General features: G+C 40.8%; 2 protein-coding genes across 2 annotated transcripts; both read right to left on the bottom strand.

The window, feature by feature from the left end:
* Positions 1–5,496: 5,496 nt before the first annotated feature.
* Positions 5,497–8,345, bottom strand: LOC133981115 (uncharacterized). Its single transcript, XM_062420000.1, is given in 3 exon segments — positions 5,497–6,055; positions 6,057–7,620; positions 7,874–8,345. Coding segments are annotated over 3 exon segments (2,595 nt in total).
* An 11,795-nt stretch (positions 8,346–20,140) lies between these two features.
* On the bottom strand, positions 20,141–21,637 carry LOC133980046 (stonustoxin subunit beta-like). Its single transcript, XM_062418612.1, has one exon. It carries the CDS (start codon positions 21,373–21,375, stop codon positions 20,641–20,643), a length of 735 nt encoding a protein of 244 aa, XP_062274596.1. The 5' UTR covers positions 21,376–21,637; the 3' UTR covers positions 20,141–20,640.
* Between the last annotated feature and the right edge of the window lie 3,287 nt (positions 21,638–24,924).

Raw genomic sequence — 24,924 nt, 5'->3', positions numbered from 1 at the left:
ATAATGTACATTGTTAGCATTGTAAGGTTATAGTTTTATCTTGTGTTTTAAATGTAGTTTAGTCAGCTGCAGCACTGTGAGAAGAGTTCTTTGTGTTTCTAATGTTAATCTAACAGCAGCTGTAGTGTTGTTGTAGTTACTGCAGGGCTCCAGCAGGGGGAGCGGTGGTGTAGTTACTGCAGGGCTCCAGCAGGGGGAGAGGTGGTGTAGTTACTGCAGGGCTCCAGCAGGGGGAGCGGTGGTGTAGTTACTGCAGGGCTCCAGCAGGGGGAGCGGTGGTGTAGTTACTGCAGGGCTCCAGCAGGGGGAGCGGTGGTGTAGTTACTGCAGGGCTCCAGCAGGGGGAGCGGTGGTGTTGTAGTTACTGCAGGGCTCCAGCAGGGGGAGCGGTGGTGTAGTTACTGCAGGGCTCCAGCAGGGGGAGCGGTGGTGTAGTTACTGCAGGGCTCCAGCAGGGGGAGCGGTGGTGTAGTTACTGCAGGGCTCCAGCAGAGGGAGGGGTGGTGTAGTTACTGCAGGGCTCCAGCAGGGGGAGCGGTGGTGTAGTTACTGCAGGGCTCCAGCAGGGGGAGGGGTGGTGTAGTTACTGCAGGGCTCCAGCAGGGGGAGGGGTGGTGTAGTTACTGCAGGGCTCCAGCAGGGGGAGCGGTGGTGTAGTTACTGCAGGGCTCCAGCAGGGGGAGCGGTGGTGTAGTTACTGCAGGGCTCCAGCAGGGGGAGCGGTGGTGTAGTTACTGCAGGGCTCCAGCAGGGGGAGGGGTGGTGTAGTTACTGCAGGGCTCCAGCAGGGGGAGCGGTGGTGTAGTTACTGCAGGGCTCCAGCAGGGGGAGGGGTGGTGTAGTTACTGCAGGGCTCCAGCAGGGGGAGCGGTGGTGTAGTTACTGCAGGGCTCCAGCAGGGGGAGCGGTGGTGTAGTTACTGCAGGGCTCCAGCAGGGGGAGCAGTGGTGGTGTAGTTACTGCAGGGCTCCAGCAGGGGGAGCGGTGGTGTAGTTACTGCAGGGCTCCAGCAGGGGGAGCGGTGGTGTAGTTACTGCAGGGCTCCAGCAGGGGGAGCGGTGGTGTAGTTACTGCAGGGCTCCAGCAGGGGGAGCGGTGGTGTAGTTACTGCAGGGCTCCAGCAGGGGGAGCGGTGGTGTAGTTACTGCAGGGCTCCAGCAGGGGGAGCGGTGGTGTAGTTACTGCAGGGCTCCAGCAGGGGGAGCGGTGGTGTAGTTACTGCAGGGCTCCAGCAGGGGGAGCGGTGGTGTAGTTACTGCAGGGCTCCAGCAGGGGGAGCGGTGGTGTAGTTACTGCAGGGCTCCAGCAGGGGGAGCGGTGGTGTAGTTACTGCAGGGCTCCAGCAGGGGGAGCGGTGGTGTAGTTACTGCAGGGCTCCAGCAGGGGGAGCGGTGGTGTAGTTACTGCAGGGCTCCAGCAGGGTAGGTGGTGGTGTAGTTACTGCAGGGCTCCAGCAGGGGGAGCGGTGGTGTAGTTACTGCAGGGCTCCAGCAGGGGGAGCGGTGGTGTAGTTACTGCAGGGCTCCAGCAGGGTAGGTGGTGGTGTAGTTACTGCAGGGCTCCAGCAGGGGGAGTGTAGAGCTGTCAGTCACACGTGAGACAGAGCAGAGGACGAGAGGCTAATATTAGTCTCTGTTATAGTCTGCTGTCATTTCTCATCGCTGCTCTCCGGCCAAGAGTGAGTGGACAACAGGAGTAAATATGGGAAACACTCAGCTATTATTGTTTGTTTTTAACACTTACAGACCTCAAAGTAAAGTTCAGATCCTCCAACGGGCCTCTGGTCTGAGCCTCTTACCAGCGTAGTAGTGAAAGGAGTCTATAAGCAGGAGGCTCCTACAGGGAACCTAAACACAACCACAGTTAGCCCTCACTAACTACAACTTCTAGCAGTTCAATATCAGCCACCTCTGTCCAGAGCTCATGGCAGCAAGAGGAAGGACCTTCAATCATCTAGCCCTGATTATGGGATGTTTAGAGGAGGGGCCAAGTATTATATTATATTTATTTTATATTATACTTTATTATATTATATATCTCTTTTGACAAACACGTGGATAAAAAGCTGCATTCCTGCTGTGTATCTGTTTCCTGCTCACAGACTTATGAAACATTATGTTGTGATAGACTTCAGGAGGGCTGGCAAACAGGATCGTGCACCACTGCTCATCGACGGGACTGCTGTGGAGAAGACCAGCAGTGTGAAGTACTTGGGGGTTCACACTGCTGACGACCTCACTTCAACCACCAACACCACGGCAGTCCTCTAAAAAGCTCAGCAGCGAGTCAAGGAAGGAAGGGAGGGAGGAAGGAAGGAAGGGAGGGAGGAAGGAAGGATGGAAGGGAGGAAGAAAGAAGGGAGGAAGAAGGAAGGAAGGAAGGAAGGAAAGGAGGAAGGAAGGATGGAAGGAAGGAAGGATGGAAGGGAGGAAAGGAGGAAGGAAGGGAGGAAGGGAGGAAGGAAGGAAGGATGGAAGGGAGGAAGAAGGAAGGAAGGGAGGAAGGAAGGGAGGATGGAAGGAAGGATGGATGGAAGGGAGGAAAGGAGGAAGGATGGAAGGGAGGAAGAAAGAAGGGAGGAAGAAGGAAGGAAGGAAGGAAGGAAGGGAGGAAGGAAGGATGGAAGGAAGGAAGGATGGAAGGGAGGAAAGGAGGAAGGAAGGGAGGAAGGGAGGAAGGAAGGAAGGATGGAAGGGAGGAAGAAGGAAGGAAGGGAGGAAGGAAGGGAGGATGGAAGGAAGGAAGGATGGAAGGGAGGAAGAAGGAAGGAAGGGAGGAAGGAAGGGAGGATGGAAGGAAGGAAGGATGGAAGGGAGGAAAGGAGGAAGGAAGGGAGGAATAAAGAAGGGAGGAAGAAGGAAGGAAGGAAGGAAAGAAGGAAGGAAGGAAGGAAAGGAGGGAGGAAGGAAGGAGGGAAGGAAAGAAGGAAGGAAGGAAGGAAAGGAGGAAGGAAGGGAGGAAGAAAGAAGGGAGGAAGAAGGAAGGAAGGGAGGAAGGAAGGGAGGATGAAAGGAAGGAAGGATGGAAGGGAGGAAAGGAGGAAGGAAGGGAGGAAGAAAGAAGGGAGGAAGAAGGAAGGAAGGAAGGAAAGAAGGAAGGAAGGAAAGGAGGGAGGAAGGAAGGAGGGAAGGAAGGGTGGAAGGATGGAAGGATGGAAGGGAGGAAGAAGGAAGGAAGGGAGGAAGGAAGGGAGGATGGAAGGAAGGAAGGATGGAAGGGAGGAAGAAGGAAGGAAGGGAGGAAGGAAGGGAGGATGGAAGGAAGGAAGGATGGAAGGGAGGAAAGGAGGAAGGAAGGGAGGAAGAAAGAAGGGAGGAAGAAGGAAGGAAGGAAGGAAAGAAGGAAGGAAGGAAGGAAAGGAGGGAGGAAGGAAGGAGGGAAGGAAAGAAGGAAGGAAGGAAGGAAAGGAGGAAGGAAGGGAGGAAGAAAGAAGGGAGGAAGAAGGAAGGAAGGGAGGAAGGAAGGGAGGATGAAAGGAAGGAAGGATGGAAGGGAGGAAAGGAGGAAGGAAGGGAGGAAGAAAGAAGGGAGGAAGAAGGAAGGAAGGAAGGAAAGAAGGAAGGAAGGAAAGGAGGGAGGAAGGAAGGAGGGAAGGAAGGGTGGAAGGATGGAAGGATGGAAGGAAGGAAGGGTGGAAGGATGGAAGGATGGAAGGAAGGAAGGGAGGAAGGAAGGAAGAAGGAAGGAAGGGTGGGAGGAAGGAAGGGAGGGAGGAAGGAAGGAAGGATGGAAGGGAGGAAGAAGGAAGGAAGGGAGGAAGAAGGGAGGAAGGAAGGGAGGAAAGAAGAGAGGGAGGAAGAAGGAAGGAAGGGAGGAAGGAAGGGAGGGAGGGAGGAAGGAAGGGAGGAAGAAGGAAGGGAGGGATGAAGGAAGGAAGGATGGAAGGATGGAAGGATGGAAGGATGGAAGGAAGGGAGGAAGAAGGAAGGAAGGGAGGAAAAAGGAAGGAAGGGAGGAAGGAAAGGAGGAAGGAACGGAGGAAGAAAGAAGGGAGGGAGGAAGGAAGGAAGGGTGGAAGGATGGAAGGAAGGAAGGGAGGAAGAAGGAAGGGAGGGAGGAAGGAAGGAAGGAAGGGTGGAAGAAGGAAGGGAGGGAGGAAGGAAGGAAGGATGGAAGGAAGGAAGGATGGAAGGGAGGAAAGGAGGAAGGAAGGGAGGAAGAAAGAAGGGAGGAAGAAGGAAGGAAGGAAGGAAAGAAGGAAGGAAGGAAAGGAGGGATGAAGGAAGGAGGGAAGGAAAGAAGGAAGGAAGGAAGGAAAGGAGAATTTTTTTACAAGTTTTGAGTAATATAAAGTGTTTAGAAACAAATGATTTGTTTGTCTTTTGAGTTTTTGTAAATAATAATCTCATATTTATGTTCTATGATGTCACAGTTGACTTCTTAAATGTATGTAAGACTTATTTTTCCTGTAAGTTGCTCAAAAATGATTTTAAGAATTAAAAAATACATTTCAGTTAATCATACTGTATCAGTGGTTAATATTAAAAGTGATATTTAATACAGTTATTGGTATTATTGGTCGCACCACATGATGAATGGTTGCACCAAATGACATAAAGACCTCATATCATTAAAAATCTATTGAAAGAAATAAAAAAACAATGACTTTAATACAAAATAGAATTAAACCAGTGGTTTTATTACAATTTCACAGAATTTTAATAAACTCAAACATTTCATGAACATTGTTTAAAACATAAGTGCAGCATGCATTCATGGCTTTGTCATGAACAAACTTTTCATTTAACTTGACGATGGAATAAGTCAGTTTTGATTATTGAATGATTCTCTTCTCCTAGCAGGGTACACTGCTCCTGCTGCAGGCTCACAATTAACACACTGCCAATGGCAAGCAGTCTTTACCTTGCATGGGAGTCATTCTGGTAAAATAGATTAGAACAGTTAGAAATAAATAATTACTGTCAAGTTATGTGCTGTTGAAGTGTGTATTTGTTGACCACAGCTCTGCCCAAACTTGAAAACGGCTGATCAACTGCTGAAGGACACGATGGACTCAATTCTGTTCAATCTTGAGTTTTTTATTTTGGGTCAGAAGGGGATGAATGGGGTGTAACAGAATAGGTTAATAACCTATGATAAACAGAAAGACAAAGGCATTAATAGCAAATAATTTCAGTTCACACTTCTTAATATAAAGAATAAATGAATTAATAAATGTTACTTGATAAATGAAATGAAATGAAACTTATTCAGATTAATTCAACTCAAATCATTTCAAAAAGGTTAACAATTAAAGTAACAAGCTACACCAAAGGTCACTATTAGAGTACTAGAAACAAAGCACGAGTACCAAAGTACTTCTATAAAATCATAATAACGTTTCTGTGTACATACATCTACTGATGCCTAGTCTGGACGCATCCTCAGTGATGTTCCTGGGCTCATAGGGTGTTTCGGGTCTTTCAACATCATACGCCCTCCTCCAGGTGACCCAGCCAGGGCTGATCAGACCCCAGCTTGCGTCCAGACGGCTAGCTAACTACCATGACTCCATGGCTCCCCTCTTTTGAGCCAAAGCCATCTTGAGGCTCTTTCTGCCGCTTCGGTGGTGCTGCGGATGGCTCTCCTCTTTCTCTCTCCCTCGATGCCTAAGCTACTGAAGGCTCTGGCCAATGATCGGGCTGCGAAACCCCTGCATCCAACCTCCACAGGGAAACACCTTGCTCTCCAGCCAGCCTGCTGGCAGTCGCTGACCAGTCCCGAGTATTTGGAGAGCTTCCTTTCAAAGGCTTCTTCCAGGCGGTCTTCCCACGGGACTGTCAGCTCCAGCAGCACTGCTTGCTTGGTGGACTCCGAGACAAGAACTATGTCTGGTCGCAGAGTGGTGACAGCAATATGGCTGGGGAACTTTAGCTGGTGTTCGAGATCCACCAACAACTGCCAGTCTCTTGCAGACATGAGAATGCCTGCAGATGTTGTTCGTCTGACTGGAGTTGGGTTGTCTCCAGCTCTGACAAAGGTGATGGATTTCTTGGAGGGACGGAACTGCTTTGCCCACTCCAGGCCTGTGCTGATGGCTTCCGCAATGGCCTTGGTCATGCCTCCACCTGTACCGTCCATCTCCAAGTGCCCTTGTGCAGCAGCTGAGGATGTGTTCCAGGGTTCCTCGCTTGGAGCACAGTGGGCATGCTGGTGTCTCTGCTATGCCCCATATGTGCAGGTTGGATGGGCTCGGAAGCACGTCATACACTGCCTGGATGAGGAATTTAAGGCGGTGAGGCTCAGATTTCCACAGCTCTGCCCAGGTCACTTTCCTCTCGACCGCGTTCTCCCATCTCGTCCAAGCTCCCTGTTGCTTCATCCCCACTGCCTTGCAGGTTCTCGTCTCTTCCACTGCTGCTCTCACCTCCTCCTGGACAAGGTGTCGCCCTTCCTTCCCCCTGGTGTTGATTTGGGGAGTTGGAAAGGAACCTAGCCCTGCTCGGCCTCGTGTGACCACTCCCACCAGGCTCCTTTGGCGCAGCCTTGCATCAGCCTCTCGAACTGCATCCTCTGCCTTCCATTTCCTGCCAGTCCTCACTTGGATCCCTGCCTTAGCCACCTTCGGGTCACTTGAGTCCCTGTACTGAACCACTTCTCTGGCTCTCGATACTTTAAATTCCTCCTCCAGGGATTTGAAAGGGAGTTGCAGTTTGTTTGAATTTCCGTAGAGAGCGATGCTGCTCAGGCTCCTTGGTAGGCCAAGCCATCTCCTGAGGTGGTTGCTGACCCTTCTCTCCAAGGTCTCAACTGTCGAGATAGGGACAGCATAGACCAGGAGGGGCCATAGGATCCTGGGAAGAATGCCATGTTGGTAGACCCAGGCTTTAAACTTCCCAGGGAGGCCAGACTTGTCCACGGATTTCAGCCAGCCATCCAACTCAGTGCAGGTTGACTGAATAGATGTAGTGTCTCTGAGAGAGCAGTCATAAACCTTCCCCAGGCTCTTGACTGGTTTCTCTGTGATGGTTGGGATGGCTGTGCCTGTGATGGTGAACCGGAACTTGTCCTCCACCTTCCCTTTTCTCAGCACCATTGATCTGGATTTGATGGGTTTGAAACGCATCCGGGCCCACCCCACGAGCTTCTCGAGCCCCTTCAGAATCCACCGGCAGCCTGGGACTGATTCTGTCATGACTGTGAGGTCATCCATAAATGCCCTGATGGGTGGTTGCCGTTGTCCGGAGTTTGAACGGGGCCTTCTGCACTCTGGTTCAGCAGACTTGGTGAGCAAGTTCATGGCTAGGGAGAACAGCGTCACAGAGATAGTACACCCTGTGATGATACCGATCTCCACCTTATGCCAACTGGATGTTAATGCTCCTGAAGAGACCCTCATGCTGAAGTTGTTGTAATAATCAGCGATGAGGTCTCTACACCTGCTGGGTACATGGTGTTTCACCAGGGTGAGCTGGACCAACTTGTGTGGAATGGAACCGAAAGCATTTGCCAAATCAAGCCACAGCACTGACAAATTGCCTTTGTTTTCTCTGGCCTCCCGAATAAGCTGTGTCACCACACCGGTATGCTCCAGACATCCTGACATTCCGGAAATGCCTCCTTTCTGGACTGATGTATCGATGTAGATGTTCTTTGCCAGGTAGGTACACAGCCGCTTGGCTCCAATTTACTCAACAAAAATAACCATTGCAACCACAAACACACAATCAAAGCATTTGGGAAGCATGGCCTCCAAACTTAAACATCTACTGCTGTACCAGTGGTGTCTTCAATGGTCGATCAGGAGCTGTGGTTGTGAGGTGTCTCCAGGAGCAGGCAAGAGAGCTGACTGAGCCAGCTCCAAACATTTAACCATGCTTCCTGTATGGGTGCGCAGGTGAATGTGCTCCCTCAGGCACTTCCTTCCTCTTACCTGGGGTTCCACCACTGATGTGGTTGCCATCAGAGAACGTTATTCCCCAGGGTCCTCCAATTCTTTTGACTGGTGTGAGGCTTCTGTGGAAGGTGATTTGGTTGAGCCGTGTGTATTCCTCAAACAGGTGGATAGCTTCTTCTCTAAGTCTTTCAGACAGAGGTTTGTCCCATGTGTCTCGTGTTAGAGTTTTGCCTCCAGCTTCCTGAAAAGCTCTTCTGACTAGAATGGCTCCCTTTTGTTTGGTAGGTGTTGCAAGGCCTATGGGGTCATACAGGCTAGCCACTTGGCTAAGAAGTTGTCTTCTAGTCAGTGGGTTTGGAGTTTTTTCTCTTACCTCTTTCCCAGGAAGATTTTGGCTGATTCTCATCTTCTTTTTTCTCTTTGAGAAGTTGATTGAAGTCATGAGATACAGTTTGTCAGATTCGACCAGGTACCCAACTCCAAGGGCTTTGTTGTCTCCTTCTCTCATTTGGTTGGGAAGAATGAAGACTTGATCCGACGTTTCTGGATGTAATTAAATGCATCATTGCCAAAGTGACATTGCATTTTAATCATGATATTAAAAAAAAATTAAACATAAACTGTTGCTTCTGAAATCTTAGAAAAAATGACTCAAATTGCATAAAAATATATTCCAAATAAAACTAAAATAAAGGAATTCATTAAATAAATCATTGACTGAATATAAACGTTTCTAATCTAGGACATATCTTTCATTGAAAACACTCTGCAATGGTTACACCACATGATATTTTCAAGTTCAGTCAACATTTACAGGCACATAATTGACCACCAAAATAAAAGGTCTATATGAAATTTATAATCAAAATATATATTTGTAGAATAACGTAATATTTATTGTTTTCTTGAGGTCATACCACATGATATCCAAATATGGCAACTACATACCAGCCACTGAAAAGCTTCATTCGTTCCATATTTTAGAAAGAGTTACAAACCTGCTTGTTGTATCCATGGGTCCTTGGCAAACTAGTGTATGATGCAACATCCTGCCTTTGAATGATTTTCATCATAAAAGTCCCAGAGTGGTTGTTTCTTGATATTTCATAAAATCATCATCGTCAGACAAAGTTTGTTTTTATGTTATGATGGAAAAATAAATACAAATGGTTTGCACTGTTGTACAGTTCTATAAAACACTCTGGAAATCATGCCAAACAGGGCAGAACATACATTTGAATAGATTTGGAGTCATTTCAAATAAGTTTTCATAACAGCAGTCATGGCCAGACGGTCGCACCACATGACATTTAGTCACTTTAAATAACAGAAACATGACTAATAACTAGTGAGTACATATAAAGGAAAGCTACTACATATGTATGGGATTTTTTATCCATTTAAACCTTTTTCAAACTGAATAAAATGCAGTCGGACTGAAAATGTAGGCGTCACGTCATTGACCCAAATGTGATATACATGTTTGTGTCACTGTTCCCTGTATAGTTGAAATGAAAATATACTTTATTTTAGATGGTAGGGAACAAAGCAGTAAATCATTTTTAATAAAAGTTTGTGTCAATATATTTAAAATGTCTTCTTCTACTTTAAAACTTTACTTTGATAGTCTTATTTATTTAAATCTTTGGTGCAGTTATATTTATGCTTTTATATCAGACTCTTTACGCTTTGTTGACTTTAAACTTTTTATAAAATAGGTAAGTATTCATGAGCACGTGGTGGTTGAACAGCTCCTTTTCTAAGATAAGAATTCATCCCATCAGATCCATCAGATGCTTCAGAGCCCTGTTTTGATCCCATGGTCTCCAGTACATTGATTTTTGCCATTGCTGCTGCAAGTTCTGTTTCCAGTTCCAGTTGTTCTTGCCTTTTTTTTTTTAATTGTTCTTGTTGTGCCTCAAGGTCATGTTTTTTCGTCAGGGCCGCAACCCGCTCCATAATAGCAGCCTTTTCAGCTTCTGCCTTTATGCGAGCATATGATGTTGATGATGTGCTTGATGCACGAGACTTGGACTTGATCTTTGATTTTTGGGAATTTGAAACACTGTCACTAGGTCCGATGTCATCAGAGTTTACAACACTGGGTTGCTTGTCATCTCCAACAATGGAGGGTGAAATTATTTGATGTCCATTTTCAACACTTGTTTGTCTAATTTCACTCAACCATATTTGCACACCCTGTCCAAAAGCAGTACATTTGTCCATGTTTTGATTAAGCCACTGAGTTTGCTTTTCAAGTTCATTTTCAGGCAGAAAACTCTTCAGTGATTTCTGATATTCACATGCTTCCTCACAAAGCCTGTCCATTTCATCCAAGTGACCTCTTATTTTATTTGCATTTTCATTTGATTGCATGAGCTCTTTCATTGTTTCCATTAGTACTTTGGTTTGTTTGCATTTTGAGTTTCTTGCTTTTTGAGTGTTTGCCAAAAACAACTCCAAACCTTTTGCAGTGAATTTAATAACCCTTTTTTCCTTTTCAGGTTCCATCAAATGTTCATATTCCATTCCAGTTTGTGGCTGAGTATCAGAAAGACTCTTAACCATGACATCTTCATCCATTTTCCCTTTGTTCAAACGTCACAAGAAAACACATGAAATCCTCTTATTCCAAGTTTAATCATTAGTGATTTGTTTGATTACCACAAGTGTTTGTTTGAGTGCACACTCCATTTAAGTTGTAACATTATAACATTCAATGATGTATTGCCGGATCGTTCCCATTTTGAATGACGTCATGCTGCGTAGGCGTGTCCACACACTTCATTCATTCAATTTCCAGTTGACAGGTAGCGTAGTAAAAGCAGATAAACATTTGCTGATGCTCCGTGCACATAAACGTATTCCGCAATTGCAAATCGGAGATGAACCTTTATGTGTCCCGCTTGACTGCACTACAAGCTGCTGACGTTCCTCATGCAGTTGAGTTTTAGACGAATGTAAGCGCTATCTTTTCCAATAAAAGATGCTCTTGTCTCTCGGTTTTCATGCCTCCATGTCCGACGCGCTCCAGCGTTGTTAAAGGGTTTTCCAGTTTCATGAAATCCAAACACTCTTCTCTGGTTCCATATATTTATTTTAAAAAAAACTTAGGTTGCTTACCGCAGCATGGAGTGACAGACAGATCAACTCAGTTCACTTCCTTCTTTTCCAATTGTTCAAACAAAAAACAAAAACAACACATAGCAGCATCTAAAACTGTATGGCTGCGTGTCTAAAACCGAGAGCCCCGCTGGCCCCACTAGCCAACACTAATATACCCAGGTGCTGCAGTCACCTGTCTATAAAGAGGAGGCGGAGGTGAGAAACGGCATCAATTATGCAGAGTCATGCCGGCCTCAAAATAACCAGAATTAACAATAAATCACAATTTCATAATTCTTACCAATTCAACTAATAATTCAAACCATAATATTTTATGTTCGTAGCTCATTATTAATTAGATAAACAATAATAGTAGACCAGAAAAAATCAAATATTCATCGAAACATAAATCAAGCATTTGGCTCCAACAGTATGTTTGAGATGGTGACGTGAGGTTAATGGATGTGATTCACTTTGCTTGAACAGTATGAGACCAGCTCCCAGACCCAGGTCCTGTGTTTGTAATCAGAGCACCGGACCGTCCGGCTCTGGAGATCTACCTGCTGCCTCACAGTCCTGCAAGGTGACCATCCAGCTTCACAGAGTCCTCTTTACTAAGCAGAGACAGTTTAATGTTATTTAAGAAGTTACTGCAATCATGTTAGTGGATAGTTCTGTGTGAGTTATATAACTCCTGATAAAAGGAGGCAAGAGAAGCGTTTACTGGTTTTGGGTCACATTGTATAAATGCCATCCTCGTCTTTAATGCATCCGTCCCAAGCTTCATTGCTAGTAGATTCAGATTCATTTTATTCTTTGTCCCAGAGGGAAGTTAGTCTGCAGCAGGAATACAGAGAAACAACACAGACACACAACAGATTAAACACTACAACAACATTCATTCATTGCAGCTAAAAACATGAATTTATAAAAGAAAAACTAATAAAAACTAATAAATATGTCACGCCAGCAATATACTGTAATTTTACGGTGTTCATCCGTAAATTGACTTTACAGTAGTAGTCTGTAAACCAGAAATACACTATATTTATATATATATATATATATTTCTGTATTCACACTGTTAAATGATTTCAGTCTAATGTAGTAAAAATATAAATGCAGCATATTTCTATGAATATTTGGAAATTACAATAATATTCTGTCTGTTGTTACTTTAACTTCTCAGTTTACTGTAGACAGGCACAGTAGATAATACAATAACTCAATTTAGCAGTTTCCTAAAATATCTTAAATGCATCAATATTAAAACTTCATTATTCTCAGGGCTATAGACAATTGCTTAAGTATTTTTGTAAATATTGTGCAAAATAAGCAATAAAAACTTAAAGAGAATCAACATAATTTATTTCAAAAGGCAATATCAACATTAATACTGAATACTGCTATTTTCAAAAAATGGAAACAAAGTCAAAGAAAAACAACAAATACAGAAGAAATAAGAGTTTAACCCTCCTGCCAGGTATGCTTATGTTCTTACAATTTACTGCAATAAACTAATAAATAAACTATCTGCTGCCAGCAAACATACAACGGTAAGAGAAGTTTGTGATGTGATACATGTAACATTCAATAAAAATATTTGAGACAAAAAAAAAAAATGTAGCCCTATTTTATTTGAAATTGCAAGCAAAGTGTTTGCTTCCATCTTCTGTCATCCAGACAATTATTGAAGATTTTCAGGAAATACATGATATAAGCCAGTCACATTTGATCTTAGACTATTTTGATTTCAGGCGCTTCATTGGTATAAATCCAGAGAGAGGGACAAAGGCCAAACGGGGCAAGGTTGTCTCCAAGAAGAAAGGTGTGATGGTCCAGAAGAAGTCTTCCAGCAGTCAACACATGTCTCCATGCTACTGAAGAAACTCCTTGACTCTGAATGGGACTTCCTATAGATCAGTGAGTTCTCCTTAATCTTGCTCTCTGTCCATGTGTTGTTTTGACAGTCTGGCATTGCCACATTAAGCCATAAGAGAACTGGTATCATTAGCTTTATAAGCTTTAGCTTGGAGAGTATATTGTACATTCCTGATTGTATAATATCTGTTTGTTATTGTTTGACAGTAGCAACACTGGAATAATGCTGCAGAGGAACAGCAGCTAACTAACTGATGGTCATCTCTTCACACCCACCCAGACTCCCACCGGACCTAAGACGTAAAAACACAAACCTACCTGACATGACTATTTTAAGAAGTAAACTGCACGTCTCAGTACATACGAGATCATTTGTCTTTAGATATATGAGCCCTATGCACCACCTTAAACTGCAACAGGCAGTGACGGGCACAGAGAGATGTTCTATTTACCAGCCTAAGAATGGAATCCCATACATCGTTTGACAAATGAAAGTTTAAATCCTGCTCCCAAGCAATTTTAATTTTGTCCAGAGGAGCCTGTTTACGGCCTCTGTCCTGTTGCTCCAAGTTAAGAAGCCCACAATGCATTGCTAACTACAGTACTAAACTGTTAAACAGGAAAACAGTATTTTAGTGTTGAAAAGTGGCTGAAAATGTAAAGCAATTGGTTACAGTGCAGTATTAGTGAGTCTGGTCATGAGCCCAATTGGTTCTGTTTTGGTTTCATTAGGTCTGAGGTCATGACATCTTTATCTACTATAACATGAGCATGGTCACCTTTCTCCACCCTGATAATTACATATTATTAAAACATCTGGAATCCAATGAGCTGCAGCTCTACCTCAACCTTCCACTCTTTAGACTCTTTGTGTAAAGTAATCTAACCTTTAACTTCTTCTCTTCCCTGTGGAAGCACAGTAACACCTAGCATCACACTTACTGACCACCTGGTATGGACCTTCTCTCCTTGGCTCGTTCCACTTCCTCTGAAACACCTTGATGTCGTCTGCTCCCCAGGAGCCACTCAGGAGCTCTAACCCTGGAGATAAATACTACGTATGGCAGATAGTTGTTTATATATTCCTTCAGTTCATTTCAAAGGGGAGGCCCTTTATGGGTTTATATACTGGTTGGGTTGAGAGGATATATACATACATAGCTGATGAATACATATATACACCTTTAACTTCTTCTCTTGTGATTTTCTGGATTCCGTCTCTCACAGTTGAAGAGTACCTATGATAAACATTACAGACCTCTACCTGCTTTGTAAATGGGAAAAGCTGCAAAATCGGCAGTGTATCAAATACTTGTTCTCCCCACTGTATTTATATATATCTGTGTATATATAGTTTAGACACACTTTCTCATTGAAATGAATATTTTTGACCTCTTTCCATGAAATGATTGTGAACATGTGATTTATTCTTGATAGATAAAGTATTGATCAGTCTCAGTGCACCTGGTCAAAGGTGATTACTGATGAGTATAAATAGGAAATAAAAAGAGGAATGTGTCAGAAAACTAAATTATTCCAACTTTATGGGCGACCGTGTAATTTGTCAAACTAAGAACTTTTCATTAAATTATGTCTAACATTGAATTTTGGTTACATATCCATCAGTTTGTAAATGTGATAGATCAGAGATTAACTGTTAACATTATTAGAGCTGCAACCATTAATCCAATAAGGAGGTCAACTTGTGATTATTGAACCATTTATTTACATAAAACTAAACAGGTGTGGCATAAACCAAACCCTAAAAAATGAATCTAAGTAAAAAAAAAGACTTTCTCAAAATATTTTAAGACCTCATCGTCACTTCAAGCAGTAATCAGCAACACGACTTTTATTATTCATTAACTTCATCACGCATTTAGTCTTTTTCTTTTTTTAAACAGTGGATTTCCTTCTTTAAATATAATTCAACTGAGAAATGAATTAAAAATAAACATAAAAAAAAGATCAACAAGGCCTCTAACACCTCCAGAACCTCTAAAACCTCCAGAACCTCTAAAACCTCCAGAACCTCTAAAACCTCCAGAACCTCTAAAACTACCTCCAGAACCCCTAAAACCTCCAGAACCTCTAAAACCTCCTCCAGAACCTCTAAAACTACCTCCAGAACCTCTAAAACCTCCAGAACCTCTAAAACCTCCAGAACCTCTAAAACCTCCAGAACCTCTAAAACTACCTCCAGAACCTCTAAAACCTCCAGAACCCCCAAAACTTCCTCTAGGACCCATACAACTTCCTCCAGAACCTCTAAAACTTCCTCCAGAACCTCTAAAACTTCCTCCAGAACCTCTAAAACCTCCTCCAGAACCTCTAAAACTTCCTCCAGAACCTATAAAACCTCCAGAACCTCTAAAACCTCCTCCAGAACCTCTAAAAACTTCCTCCAGAACCTCTAAAACCTCCAGAACCTCTAAAACTTCCTCCAGAACCTCTAAAACCTCTTCCGGAACCTCTAAAACTTCCTCTGGGACCCATAAAACTTCCTCCAGAACCTCTAAAACTACCTCCAGAACCTCTAAACCCTCCAGAACCTCTAAAACCTCCTCCAGAACCTCTAAAACTACCTCCAGAACCTCTAAAACCTCCAGAACCTCCAAAACCTCCAGAACCTCTAAAACTCTGCTGCTGGACCCTCCTGTAAAATAGAAACAATCATGTTAGATCATCTTTTATTCCAACAAACGTAAAAAAAAGACTTTCTCAAAATATTTTAAGACCTCATCGTCACTTCAAGCAGTAATCAGCAACACGACTTTTATTATTCATTAACTTCATCACGCATTTAGTCTTTTTCTTTTTTTAAACAGTGGATTTCCTTCTTTAAATATAATTCAAAATTCAAAACCTCCAGAACTGTAACACTTCTCATAATCTGATATTTGTGCACCAGCTGGGATGAATTTTCCCTTTCAAATGTGTAGCTTTGATGTGCTTGCTCAATAGCAGTGGGCTGTCCTTGATCAGAGGTGATACCGGGGTGCTGAAAGGTAGTCGGTTGTGTTTGCTCAAAGGCAGAGGGTTGTGCTTGCTGGGGATTGATAACAGTGGCCACTGAGGGCACTGCAGGACGCTCTGAGGATAGACTCACAACATTCTCAGCCTGATGCTGGCATCTTCTCTTTGCTCTTTTCCACAGACGGGTATATTTGGATCTCTTCCTTCCTGAATCCATTCTAAACATAAATAGACAACATCTAGATCAGGGGTAGGCAACCTTTTTGACATGTTGCCAGTTTTAATGTTCTTGTTAATGAGTGTGCCATAATCAACAATAAGTTAAAACCGTAAGTTAAATTATGATACAAAATACAAAAATATAGGAGATAACAGGGGGCAAGACGGGTATATAAGGCAGTCCGGGTTTTGAGGGGGGCAAGAGAGTCAAGCCAGCAGGATAAGGAGTTGCAGTGAGCAGCCAGCCTATCAAAAAGGGTGTTGGGATGAGCAAAGGCCAGGTGGGTTGTTATGAAGTTGGTTATGGCTGGTGTACTAACTGTCTTGATGGTCCTGTATGTGATGGTCCATGTTGTGAGCTGCCAGGGAGACAAGAACAGTGAAGAGGATAGCATGGTGGTCAGACAGAGCAAGGTCCAAGCACTGAAGATGGGAGGAGATTGTGCTGATGGAGTACACACGGTCCAGTGTGTGGCCTTTGGTGTGGGGGGGACCTTTAACATGCTGTGTGATATTGAAGCAGTCCAGTAGGCTAGTGACAGGAATTCAGAGCCAAACAAGCAGTTGGTATCGTCCACATGACCCAATAATGGTTATGTCATCAGGTTATTAGAAGGTTTTGGGAATAAATGTTAGATATATAAATAGTTAGATATATAAATAGTTATATATATAAATAGTTATATATATAAATAGTTATATATATAAATAGTAAGTTAGATAAATGTTAGATATATAAATAGTTAGATATATAAATAGTTAGATATATAAATAGTTATATATATAAATAGTTATATATATAAATAGTAAGTTAGATAAATGTTAGATATATAAATAGTTAGATATATAAATAGTTATATATATAAATAATAAGTTAGATAAATGTAAGATATATAAATAGTTATATATATAAATGTTAGATATATAAATGTTAGATATATAAATGTTAGATATATAAATAGTAAGTTAGATAAATGTTAGATATATAAATAGTAAGTTAGATAAATGTTAGATATATAAATAGTAAGTTAGATAAATGTTAGATATATAAATAGTTATATATATAAATAGTTATATATATAAATAGTTATATATATAAATGTTAGATATATAAATAGTTATATATATAAATAGTAAGTTAGATAAATGTTAGATATATAAATGTTAGATATATAAATAGTTAGATATATAAATAGTTATATATATAAATAGTTAGATATATAAATAGTTATATATATAAATAGTTAGATATATAAATAGTTATATATATAAATAGTTAGATATATAAATAGTTATATATATAAATAGTAAGTTAGATAAATGTTAGATATATAAATAGTTATATATATAAATAGTAAGTTAGATAAATGTTAGATATATAAATAGTTATATATATAAATAGTAAGTTAGATAAATGTTAGATATATAAATAGTAAGTTAGATAAATGTTAGATATATAAATAGTAAGTTAGATAAATGTTAGATATATAAATAGTTATATATATAAATAGTAAGTTAGATAAATGTTAGATATATAAATAGTTAGTTAGATAAATGTTAGATATATAAATAGTAAGTTAGATAAATGTTAGATATATAAATAGTAAGTTAGATAAATGTTAGATATATAAATAGTAAGTTAGATAAATGTTAGATATATAAATAGTTAGTTAGATAAATGTTAGATATATAAATAGTAAGTTAGATAAATGTTAGATATATAAATAGTAAGTTAGATAAATGTTAGATATATAAATAGTAAGTTAGATAAATGTTAGATATATAAATAGTAAGTTAGATAAATGTTAGATATATAAATAGTAAGTTAGATAAATGTTAGATATATAAATAGTAAGTTAGATAAATGTTAGATATATAAATAGTAAGTTAGATAAATGTTAGATATATAAATAGTTAGTTAGATAAATGTTAGATATATAAATAGTAAGTTAGATAAATGTTAGATATATAAATAGTAAGTTAGATAAATGTTAGATATATAAATAGTAAGTTAGATAAATGTTAGATATATAAATAGTAAGTTAGATAAATGTTAGATATATAAATAGTAAGTTAGATAAATGTTAGATATATAAATAGTAAGTTAGATAAATGTTAGATATATAAATAGTAAGTTAGATAAATGTTAGATATATAAATAGTAAGTTAGATAAATGTTAGATATATAAATAGTAAGTTAGATAAATGTTAGGAATAAATGGAACAAAATCATTTGTAAAAGTCTTGCTAGCAGACTTTAGCTATGTAACAGATCATTGCTCTGTGTCCATAACAACGTGCGATCATTTTCATTCAGAGGAATAAACTTAATCTTTAATTTAATACAATCATATGAAAAATGTAATAAGCAGGATAATACAGTGAGTTGTTTATTATTGAAGAAAACCTCTTCAAGGGGGATGAAGACCTCTGTGCTTTGCATCAGGATACTGATCCTAACCCTGATCATCCTGTCAGGATCTTTATCCTCCAGAGTGACCACAGACCACCTGGCTGTGCATTATCCATTACAACCTGTCCATTAAAGATAAAACAAACCAAATATGACCAGAGGGCAAAAACATTGTTGTGCTGCCCCCATCCACCCTCAGGGATCACATTCATTACATAGAGTATCAGCTGATGCCATTAGGTGGAAGTTACATGTTGCCTGTAACTGTACTGAATAGGTAACAATTCTCTTTTGTTGCTTTTTCAATCAAACTGCTACATAGCCATCAATGATGATGTGTGTGTGAGGTGGAGAGGAAGAGGAATTAATAGAATAGAACTTATTGATTCTCAAAGGCAAATTCAATTGCTTTGTAGCTCAACAAAACGAATGATGTATTCTGATGGCAGTTCGTATGAAACATTTCCAGAATCTTTCAGTTCTGCAACGTAGCTGGATCAGTGGATCTCTGCCTCATCACTTCCATTCCACCAAGGCGCTATGAAGAGGACCAAGACCCACATCCATCTTTCTGTTTTATGTTGCCTCCCCAGCAGACTGCAGCATAGAACAGTAGATGTCTAAGGATCTGAGCCTTTGTCCTTTTCTGTAGAGTGTATCTATGTTAGGGGACCAGTACAACTTGTTGTCCAGGTGATCTCCCAGATATTTGTATGTTAGCATTACCTCAATATCCACCCCACGAAAGTTCATTGGCTGAAAAAGGAGCTTGGACTTTTGGAAATCCACCATCATGTCCTTTGTGTTTGTGGTGTTCAGTTGGAGGCAAAGGTAAGTATGATTATATTGTGGGGAATGATGCAATATTTGTATTATTATTATTTTTGTATGGCAGATGTGTAATAACTTCTCTTGGTGCAGGAACCTCTGGGGAAAGTTAGAAAATTACCCTCAAATAACGTTACAACTATCATGTTATTAGAACGTTTTAGGAATGTTATATCAAAACCGTCATTTATAGAACTTTCTTAGAACGTTGTGGGAAGGTTTCCCAAAATTCTACCAAATGGGAACTTTAGGGGAACATTGTAAACATTACTTTATAAAAACGTTATTTCATCTGGTTATTACAACGTTTTGGGAACATTTATACAACGTTCTTAAAATGTTCTTTAGGGAACGTTCAATAGAAAACTTGTTGGACCAATCACAGAGCAGCTGATGAAGCTGGTCGCCGTGGAAACGTTATCATCAGTCTGCAGCTCCTCCAGAGTCCTGCTGTCCACATGGACTTCCTGTTTCACACTGGTCCCTGGTCTTAATGGCCAGGGGTTCCCAACCTAGGGCTGGGGCCCCTCCAGAGGGTCAGCAGATAAATGTGAGGGGAGGTGAGATGATTAATGGGAAAGAAGAACAAACTAAGTTCTGATACACTAATAGTTTCAGTTTTTGGACTTTTTGCTGAAATATTGGATCATTTGAACATTTATTGAAATGAAAGCATGTGAGAAGTTTAGAGGGAAACATCAGTATTTGGTGGAGCTGTTAACAACTCATAGACATCTGAGATGTGAGCCGACTACACACTGCTGTCTGGTTTCATCTTTAACAATGTGTTGTATTATAAAGCTTGTTATATTATCCATTGTGTCAGTAAAGTGAGGAAGCTTTCAACAATAACACCATGAATAGTTTTTATTCATCATCAGATAAAATACAAGCACAAAAACACTGTGGGCTTCCACAGCTGGACAGATGTTATTAGATTAAACATGAATAGAGCTGCATGCTGCTCATTGGATCCTGACAGTAACAACAGCAGAGTCAACTGAGACTAATCAATGAATCATGTAGAAGGAAAAATAACTGAGTGTTTGAGTCTGAGACACAGATCTGCTTCACAGTGCAGAGTAACCATCATCATCAGAGCAGCTCAGACTCCAGGACTGATCATTATATCCAAACCCACCCTGCTGGTGTGAAGAGGTACTGCAGCTCTGTTTAACCATCTGTGTCTCATTAAGGGTCAGTGTGATGCTGCTGCTCCTCTCTGCTCCTCACTGCTCCTCTTTACTCCTCTCTGCTCCTCTCTGCTCCTCTTTACTCCTCTCTGCTCCTCTCTGCTCCTCTTTACTCCTCACTGCTCCTCTCTACTCCTCTTTACTCCTCTCTGCTCTTCTTTACTCCTCTTTACTCCTCTCTGCTCCTCCTACAGAGACACTGAGGAACCATAGTAGTAGAACATAAACCCAGCACACAGAGGATCAGTGAATGTGGTGTTGAAGGTGTGGAGGTGGATCAGTGAGTCAGAGGAGACTCTGTAGAAGGACAGAGTGCCAGCAGGACAGTCCACATACACTGCTACTCTGTTAGAGACAGAGGAGGAGGAGGAGGAGGAGGAGGAGGAGGAGGAGGAGGAGGAGGAGGAGGAGGAGGAGGAGGAGGAGGAGATGGGTGTATAGTTGCTATTGTGACAGACATAGTAACCACCATCAGAGCACCTCAGACTCCAGGACTGATCATTCTCTCCAAACAAACAGTCATCACTGCCTCCTTTCCTTCTGATTCTTCTGTAACTCACTGATATATTAACGTCTCCTCTCCACTCGACCTCCCAGTAACATCGACCAGTCAGAACATTTCTACACAGCAGCTGAGGTAAGGGGTCAAATCTGTCTGGATGATCAGGATATGACTGATGCTCCACATGTGTCACCTTCCTGTTGTTATCAGACAGTTTGAGTTTTCTGTTCATTGTGTTTGGATCCAGTTCCAGTTCACAGGCATCTGATGGAGAGAACGAGACACAATACAGCTGCAGTTTATCATCTGTTGATTTATTAACTACTTTACTGAAACCATTCAAACTTAAACCATCTCCATGACAACTGAGACCCTCCATCACTGAGGAAGACCATGAGATGTGACTGAAAGCTTTGGACATACAGAGTAAGTGGACCTTTAGATGAGAATGTTTTTCAAAGTGAAACTTGATTCCAGCTGCGTCTGATGTTTGTCTGAATGTAAATTCAACAGTTCAGGTCATTATATAATATAAACTGTCCAATAAAACAATATACTAAACAAATAAAACATGCTGAATGTCCATGGCTAACTAAGGGTTTAATAAATGAGAGTTCATAACATATAAAACTCAAAAGTCAGAAAATAAATATAAGAAGTATAAAAATAAGTGAAGTAACATGTTGAGGGCAAGAAAGAAGGAGTACTATAGGACACTATTAGAAACAAACAGGCAATATGAAGGAAATATGGAGCTTTCTGAACAGTATTATTAAAAATGGATCTCAGAAAATGAGTTATCCTCTTATTAAATACATAGGAACGTTATGGGATTAGGGGAGAAGTCTTGGTTTGGATTCAAAGTTATTAAAGTAACAGACAGCAGTTTGTGAGGTTAGGTGACAGTTGCTCTAAATGTTTGGACCTGCGGTCCCACAGGGGTCAGTATTGGGACCAACATGTTTTATGACATATGTCACATATCAAAGGTATTGAAGCTTGTTCTTTCTGCGGATCACACTCATAGTTTTTGTTCGGGTGATGATTAACTACAAGATATGGTAACCATGGAAATGATCAAACTAAAAACCTGGTTTGATAAAAATAAATTGTCACTAAATTTGAATAAAACTAAAGTAATGTTGTTTCACTGCAGAAGAAACAAACAAGTAAAAATACAGATAGATGGTGTGAATATTGAACAGGTTACTGAAAATAGATTTGTTGGGGTCATAATTGATGAAAAGCTTTGTTGGAAGGCAAACATTAAACATATACATCCCAAAAGGAGCATTGCAGTATTAAGTGAAGCCAAACAGGTCCTGGATTATAAAGCGCTTCACATTTTGTACTGTTCACTGGTCTCACCATACTTAAGTTACTGCGCTGAAGTTTGGGCCAATAATTACAAATCTAATGTACAGTCATTGTTTATTCTTCAGAAAAGAGCAATTTGCAACATCCATCATGCAGAGTACAGGGATCATTCAAATCCATTATTCTTACTGTCTCATTTACTGAAGTTTGCTGATCTGGTGGAATTTCAAATAGCTCAAACAATGTACGAAGCAAAAAACAACCAACTGCCTGCAAATATCCAAAACATGTTCAGTGTAAGAGAGGAGGGCTACAATCTAAGAGGTCAGACTTATTTCTAAACTGTTAGCGTGCGAACGATGAGGAGGAACTTTTGTATTTGTGTTTGTGGTGTGAGGCTATGCAGCAGTCTAAATGTGGAACTGAGGGAATGTCCAAACATTAAGATTTTTATAAAGAGGTACAAAGAAATGATCTTCAGTAGGTATAGGAATTAAGATGCTATTATTATATATGTATATTTATATGTATGTGTATTATATGTGATTTGGTTGTGTCCAAAAATGAGTGGATGACAATGGACTTGGTCCTTTGTGTACTATTATTTATATTACTTTGAGTTAATGGTGATAATATTTATGAAAGTGATGATGATGATGATGATGATGATGATGATGATGATGGTGATGATGATGAGAATGATGATGATGGTGATGATGGTGTTAATAATAATAATAATGATACTAGGACTAGATGATAATGGTGATATAGACGTAATGATAGTGATAATAATATTAATGATAATATATTTCTATATACTACACAGGAACACAGGTACAGAAATGTAAGTTGTGAATTAGAGGCAGGAATTAAATAACACACTACAGGCGCTCCGGTGCACACCCCCTCGAGCATGCGCTGGAGCAGGAGTGTTTTCATTTGATGACAGGGACCTAATAACATGGAGAGACAGAAAATAAAGCTCTCGGGGGCACAAAACAGAAAACGGAAGAGGGAGAAAGAGAAAGATTTCGTAGGGATGAAAAAAAGCTTTTCAAAGTGGTTGAAAGACAGTAGGTAAGTTATGTCAGTGTATCAAGAGGAGGCTTGTAAATATTCAGGTTAGCTAAAGCTACTAGTAAAACGACAGGTTACTGTTGTCTTGCAACTGATCAGTATTTACAATATAACAGATCATGAACAAGAACTTGTTTGTGGTTATTTTGTTGTTCAGACAGTTATCATTGTTTTTAACTACATGGTGAATCATAAAACAAATAAATTATAGAACTTGGGAGTGATACACTTGAGTTTAATGTCTTCACTCGGATATAACACTACAGTGCTGTTGTGATGTATCTGATAAGTCTGATCAGATGCAGCGTCCAATCAGTAACTGATATCCCATAAGGATATCATTTAAAATTAAAATTTCATGTTTTTTATATGTGATTTGACTGCTGTATTTTTGAAACCTCCTTAACACAAAGTTCATGTTATTCAGGTGTGAGGATGGAAAGAAAGAATCAGGACACACAGGGGAAGGCGACAGGTTGGTCTAATATTAGGTGGAAGTGTAGGAACAGCCACTTGATACCAAGTGATTCATTTTCTAAATATTATTTATATTGAAAAATTGCATTAGCAAGATGTGTAATTTATTCAAAGCTATTAAATAATGCTTGTTTGACAATATGACTTAGTGGAGAAGAACACAGGCAAGGGGTGAAGGAGACAGACATGAGGTCGGTGATGACATCAGGTACACTCACAGAAATCATTCATAAGATTTATGTATTTCAATTGCATATAAAATTTCCACCTGAAATGTATCTGCATACCCCTCAGAAAGTAGGTAGTTGCGCCCCTGACTGTTGGTAACTTTAGGTGATCTGAGTGAAATGGACATTTTGTCATGTCTGATTATAATGTTTTATTCCTGTCTCTGTGGGTCAGAGATACCATACTGGGACACACCAGGGAACACTTCTCCTTTATAAACTACCTAGTTAGTGCCACCTTGCTGCTGGGGGACAGGTTTGAACATTTCCTGAGGATGCACTGAGCAACACCTTGAAGGCCGACCCGATGCTCAATGGAAGCAAGCTGAAGACAGAGTTTAGTCTCATCTACAGCAGGACGAGTTCAGAGCCTGTTGTGGTGCTGTGGATCTATTCCAGTTGTTTATGGAGAGAACAATGTTGAAGAAGTCTTCTCAGAGACTGTCACTTTCCTAAAGATCCTCATCACCCATGACCACAGCGGAAGCTGAGAAGTGCTTCTCAACCATGAAAAGAATTCAATCTTTTCTCAGAAACACCATCATGACCCAGGAGAGGCACTGGCCATGCTGTCAATGGAAAAGAGACTGGTGACTGACTTTAACCAGAGAGTCATTGAGAAGTTATGTTCAAGTAGTACTACCGGCTGTGTTTAGGCACCATTACAGTGTGTTGTGTTGTTTGTAGATTGGCTTTCCTTTCCTCCTATTTAAATTTTTTTTTGCTGCAGTATGAAGTGGTGCTATGGTTTGTTTGACAATAACCCTAGGACCCCCGCGACCCCCACCAAACTGCGCCCCCCCCCCAAAAAAAATGTCACCAGCCGCCACTGATTATTTTAATCTCAAACTGTCGTCTGTTACAAACACATT

This window comes from Scomber scombrus, chromosome 5 (assembly GCF_963691925.1).
Source record: "Scomber scombrus chromosome 5, fScoSco1.1, whole genome shotgun sequence".
NCBI lineage: Eukaryota > Metazoa > Chordata > Actinopteri > Scombriformes > Scombridae > Scomber > Scomber scombrus.
This window is presented reverse-complemented; position numbering and strand designations above follow the sequence as displayed.

What these genes read in the sequence shown, in the direction of transcription:
- LOC133980046 (XM_062418612.1), bottom strand. Translation starts at nt 21,375, where the DNA reads ATGTCCAAAGCTTTCAGTCACATCTCATGGTCTTCCTCAGTGATGGAG.